We start from the raw sequence: 5,989 nt of genomic DNA, 5'->3' as shown, positions 1-5,989 counted from the left end.
TTGCTCTTACCTTCAAGGTATTTTAGTTCAAAAGCGCACTGCTGCCATTTTCTGCGTGCTGACACACATTTTGCTGCTTATATAACTGCACGCTACACAGCGCAGTGCACATCCGCTGGCATGCGGAGCAGACTCTGTTAATTGAGTCTGCTCCCACCTGCTGGATATTCAGTGCATTGCAGGACAAAAAGGTATGTGTATAAATATTTAGTATGCCGGTAGGGAATTACCCTAAAATAAATAATAAAATAATAAAAGCTTTAAAAAAGTTTCAGTTCATGCCTTTATCACTACCATATGTTACAGTAGACTATGCTATATAACTCATTTTAATCAAAACTGAGGTCATGAATAGGTGTTACATTTGTGCTGGGAGAAAGGCCTTTCTCCTGACACATGAGAGTATACAGTTGTTCAGGGGATTTCAAGATGAGACTTTTGCCAGGGGAGGAGAACTTTGCAATGTCTGAAGCATTAGGGTTTAACTGCTTAAGATGAAATCCACGTGACTCACCAAAAGCTGATGTATTCACCAAGGTTATAATAAGAGAGTTCAAAGTATCTGGGGCATGAAGTTTAGCTGGGGTTGAGAAAAACCTACATCAGCTATTCCAGGAAGTTGTGTGGGTTTCTGTGACCATTGGGTCCATATGGATAGATATATTCAACACTCTTTTTTGGTCCACCCTAGTCTGCCACCAGTGTAGATTTCTACACAGACCTATAGGGAGTATACATGGAAATCTTTTTCACAGGAAAGTGACACTCAGGCATCAGACCCCCACTGCAGGGCTTTCAACAGCCCCTTTGCATGCTGGTGAATTTCACCAGAAGTGCTTCAGCTATGGGAGCAAAGAATATAGAGAATTGTTACATTGTCTAAACATAAACAGTCAAAAAGCCCAAGGCTGAATTGATTTAATCTTTGCAGGTTAGTCTAAGCTGCAAAGATTGAACCAATAAGCAAATTAACAGACATTCACTTTTGATGCAGGAAATGCAGCCACATGCAGTAGCTGAAGCCAGAAACTGGAGGGGGAGGAGGGAGGGGGTACTAGAGCATGGCTGTCTGGCACATAGCCAACATGGGCTGTGTGTTCGCTTCCTCTTCTTACTGCCCCTGAGGTCTCTGGGATTTGCAGTCCCCAATCACAACAGCAGGACCCTGCAGGGTTGCTCATCACTTCCTCTTCCTACTTCCACGTGCCTCTGGGATTTGTAGTTCACAGTCACAGCCAGCAGTAAATTGCAGCCAGCAGGGCAGCTCCATATTCAGGGGAATGGGAGTTTAACCCCACTCCCTGGCCCCAGACCCCAGCTGGGGTTTGCCTGGGGGGCCAGTGAACCAGCCAGTGAGTCAGCCCTCACTGCTTCAGCTAGGGAGCAGAGAGACGGGGCCAGCCCTACTTTCTGGAGCAGACAGCTGAGCCCAGCTCAGGGCTATAAAGCATTCTGGGATACTAGAGGACTGATTTACTTTGAACCAGGAAAGGGTCTGGAACAGAAGTTTCATAAACCACTTTCACCTAAATCAATTCGGAAACAGGCAGTCAGAATTATTTAAATAGATGTGATATCTTTTATTAGACCAACTGAGTAGTTGGGGAAAAGTTCTAAGCAAGCTTTTGGGTACAATCACCCTTCTTCAGGCATGGGGAGTGTGTCTGCAGGTTTATCTTAAACCAGTTTTAGCCATTCTGAAAATGGTTTATATGTATTGAATTTCTGTTCTGTTACAGGTTTAAATCAGTTTCTGATCACTTAAACTGGTTTATGTGTGACTTCTATCCCTAGCCATTGTCTCAAACATAATTCTCTTTATCCCCTCCTAGCAAGAGTAGAAGGCAGTGACTTTGCCAAAGCATCTGCCCATTAAAAGGGCTTTTAAGCTCATACATGAAAATCTGCATTCTCCCTCTTACTGAGAGCAGCACAAGAAGGCTGTGAAGCCATTGGGTTTGCCCAACACTGCATGTTTTTGCAGGTCTGTCCTATGTGAGCCTTATCAAATGTTGTTCAGTGCTAGAAAAACAAATGCTGCCTGAGCACATTGGCCAAATGTTGTAGTGATTACTTTGACTATACTTGGGCAAATTACTTTTAATTTCAGTTTAGTAAGAACTAACTCGCTACATTGTAAGGATTTTAGGATTAGGCCAGGTGTCCATTTCTATTCATTTTACCCCTGATTCAGAAAAGCCCGTTACCTCATGTCTTTCTTTAAAATTATATCATATGCATAAGTGCTTGTTTGACTTCCTGAGTAAGGATGGACTTGAGAACTTTCCATCTTTCTGAAAAAGATGTTGTAGCATTCCTGAAGTCCAGTCTCTTTAGGACTACCTCACGTGTCTCCGATGAAAGAAACAGGTTTACATCAGCTATAAATCTGCTTTGGGTAATAACACTGAGGAGTTTTCTCAGAAGTATCTTACATCTGTATATCCTTAACTATACTTTTCTTTTTGAAATTTTAGGAGTAGAGCCTCCAAAGGACAAAACCATTATCCAAGAACAGCTGCGAAAGATTTCTTTGCCTCTCTACAGTATTCTCTCAGCCCTTACTATCCTAGGGATGATCATGGCCAGCGCTTTTTTGTTCTTTAACATCAAAAACAGAAACCAGAAGTAAGACATTCACATTACTTATCATTTTTGTTTTCATATTGAATTATCACAGTTGTGGAGACAAGCATTATATGTACTCTATGAAGAAAACTTCAAGGGCATATATACATGTGCTCCAGGGTGGAGGGGGAACACTTTAATTAGAGTGGTTCTCAGAGCACCCACAATTCTGAGAGCTGGTCTAATTAAAGCACCTATAGTATCACATATATTCAGCATCCTGCTCTTCAAAATGGCAGTGCAGGCACTTTAAAATGCCCCCACCTCCATTTTGAAACACAGAGACGTTGAATACACATGATGTGGAGGCTGCTGGAGTGTGCTAATTAGCAGTTGATTAATTGAGTCTGCTCCAATGTATGCTAATTAGCACACATTGGATCAGAGGTCTGTCATGTGTATAGATATCCAAAAGCTTTGGAAAGGCAATACAAAAGATTCTATTTGTCTTAATTTAAGTTACTATATAACATCTCTATGTTGAGACAGTTTAGCTATCCATTTAACAAATCTTTGTCTTCCGTCAAAAAAGATAATTTATTTTCAACATATTAGCATAAACCCTACCTAATTAATCAATGTGTAAGATAGGTGGTGGATTTGACATAGGAGATCAAAAACATTTAACAATAATATGCTTATCCAGCCTTCATCTGCAAACTTCCAGATTTGAAGCAGAATTTCACAAGTAGGATTGGCCATCTGCCTTATCTGCTAGCCTTCTAAGAAACTCTTCATTTTCTTTCTAATAGCATAACAGTTCTCTTTTCCTTTTATAATATGCTATCTGATTTTGTCCATAGGCTAATAAAGATGTCCAGTCCCTACATGAACAACCTTATTATCCTTGGAGGAATGCTTTCCTATGCATCAATTTTTCTCTTTGGCCTTGATGGATCTTTCGTCTCTGAAAAGACATTTGAGACACTTTGCACAGTAAGTAGTTCCACATAACCTAGCTTAAGACCTCTTGCAAGCATGTTTGTTTTGTGCAAAAAGAAAACCTGAGCACACTTGCTACATCTACAGCTCTGTGAACTGGCCCATTTTGTCATTAGTGCTTTTATTCCTTTTTCTAGGACTTTCACAAGCCTGGGACTAAATCCTGAGAAGTGCATAGCACTGCAATGAAGTCAGTAGAAGCTAAAGGTGCTTAGAACCTCTTAGTATTTGAGTCATGGCAATTGATTTTAAGTGTAACTGCACTTCAAATTTTGAAATTATATATGTGAAAATTATTTACTGAAGATAACCTGTGTAGAGCAACAGCTACTCAGACCATGAAACTGTTTTGGTTTTCTTAGAATACAAGTTTTCATTGTAGATTTAGAATTATATATTGTTACATGACATTTGAACAAGAATGCCTGGTGTTAAAAGGATGACATTGCTATAATAGGTAGTTTGAAACCTTGGTATAACAATGAAAATCAAAGGGACACTGTGATACCAGGGTGAAAATTATATGGGCATGGCAGAGGAGATCCTGAGAGAGAGAAGGGGAACAGAGTAGCACCATATGTTAAAAAGAAATAGTCTCAATCACGGTAAACATTTTAATGAAACAAAAAGTACCAGAGAAACTTTAAGAATAGAAATTCTTTGAATAGTATTAGGTCTGTAGTGTTGACCACCTCACCTCACCTACTAAAAGGCAATATGGAACACTAAATGAAATTACAGAAGCAAGATAGGAGAATACCCCGTAATAATGTGTGATTCCAGTTATCCTCATAGGGCTCGTTCCAATGAGCACGCATGTGCGGTTTTTGGCACCTCAGACCTGGTTGAGGCATTGCAAACTGTATAAGCTACATGTGCACTCATTCTCTGTACTGTTAATTTTCAGCACAATGGGGGTTTTTTGACACTGGGAAATCTTGGTATAGAAAAAGAACACCTCTAAAAAAGCAGTGCAGAAAACACTCTGGCTGCCTGCCTGCCAGGCTCCAAGTGGTCAGCTTGGTGCCATTGCTGCCCCAGGAGGCCTCCTGGACAGGCTGCTGTGCTGGCCCCAGCCTCCCTTACCCCACCTGGGACAATTTGCTGCATGCTGGAGTGCACATACAGGAGACTTCCAGGAACAAATAGCAGCAGCAGCACAAATATGTGCCACTATTTGTCCCGCTGGAACCATGTGCCCCTGCACATGTGTGCTCATTGGAACACACGCATACAGACTGAGTAAATATCTCTTCAGGCCATGATGGAGAGGCAAAATTTCTAGTTACTGTACATTACTGCTTTTTACAGTAACTAGTCCTGGAACCCACAAGAATAGATGCAGATTTTGATTTAGTTCTGAGTACCACAAAGGACCAGGTTCAAAAGATGAAAAGAGATGAGCTTCTCTGGAGGAGTGACCGTAATGTAGTAAAATTCAACATCCAGGAGGAAATAAGCACCTCCCTCCCACCACCAAAAAAAAAAATCACCAAAGCAATATTGAACCATAACAGGGGGAATTACAGAAAAATGGAACCTAGTTAAGAGGAAATTAAAAAGCATAGTCAAGAGGCTAAAAAAGCCCACAAGCAGCACAGAAACTGTTTAAAAATGCCATATTAGAAGCTCAGAGTAAATGCATGACACAAATCAAAAACGACATTAAGTGGTTCTAAAAGAGACAGTGCAGTTTAAAAGCAGAATAAAGGAGGTTGTTAGAGTCAAAAAGACATTCCCATACCAGATTCATTCATTTTAGGGGATAAATCAGAACAGATACAAAATTAGGTGACAATAAATGAGCTTTTATTGCAAATTGAAAAAATGAACGGTCATAAGCCACCACAATCAGATGGCAAAGATCCAGGAGTTCTGAGGGAACTCAAATATGAAATTGCAGAACTGTTAACAACAGTACTGTTTATCACTTGAAGGAGACTTGGGACCAGAGGACATGATGTTTATCAGTGTAATATGAATCTTTTGGCCCCAAAGGTATTAGGGAAATACAGATTAGTGGGTGCGTTTACACATTCATTAATGCACCATAGTTACAGTGCATTAAGTTTAGTACTTGGATAACCAAGTACTAAATCAATGTGCAGTAATTGGTGCTACTGCAGAGTAGCACTGGCACGCAGGTTTTTACAGACACTAACTGCGCAGTAGCTTAATACTACTGCACAGTAACATATTAGCATGAGTTTTGCCCAGCATGCTACTGCGCAGTTATTAGGCTACTGAGCAGTTAGCATCTTGTGACAACACACCCAGTAAGTCTAACTTTTGCGGCCAACAAATTCGTACAATCATGGACAGGAATAGAAAAAGTAGCCTGTGGCAGGGCACTGTTTGTGCCTGCCACTTTAAGACCTAAGCCAAGCAGCCAGCAGGTGCTTGATTGGCGCAGCCAATT

The 5,989-nt window shown here is 40.7% G+C and overlaps 1 protein-coding gene across 1 annotated transcript in view; it reads left to right on the top strand.

The window, feature by feature from the left end:
• Positions 1–5,989, top strand: part of GABBR2 (gamma-aminobutyric acid type B receptor subunit 2) — a 984,392-nt gene that overhangs the window by 675,154 nt on the left and 303,249 nt on the right. Inside the window, 2 exon segments of the mRNA XM_006021507.2 lie at positions 2,478–2,628; positions 3,432–3,564. Coding sequence (XP_006021569.1) covers positions 2,478–2,628; positions 3,432–3,564 — 284 coding nt within the window.

Source organism: Alligator sinensis, unplaced genomic scaffold (genome assembly GCF_000455745.1).
Source record: "Alligator sinensis unplaced genomic scaffold, ASM45574v1 scaffold386_1, whole genome shotgun sequence".
Classification (NCBI taxonomy): Eukaryota; Metazoa; Chordata; order Crocodylia; family Alligatoridae; genus Alligator; species Alligator sinensis.
The sequence above is the reverse complement of the archived record's forward strand: the minus strand, read 5'-3'. Positions and strand labels throughout refer to the sequence as shown.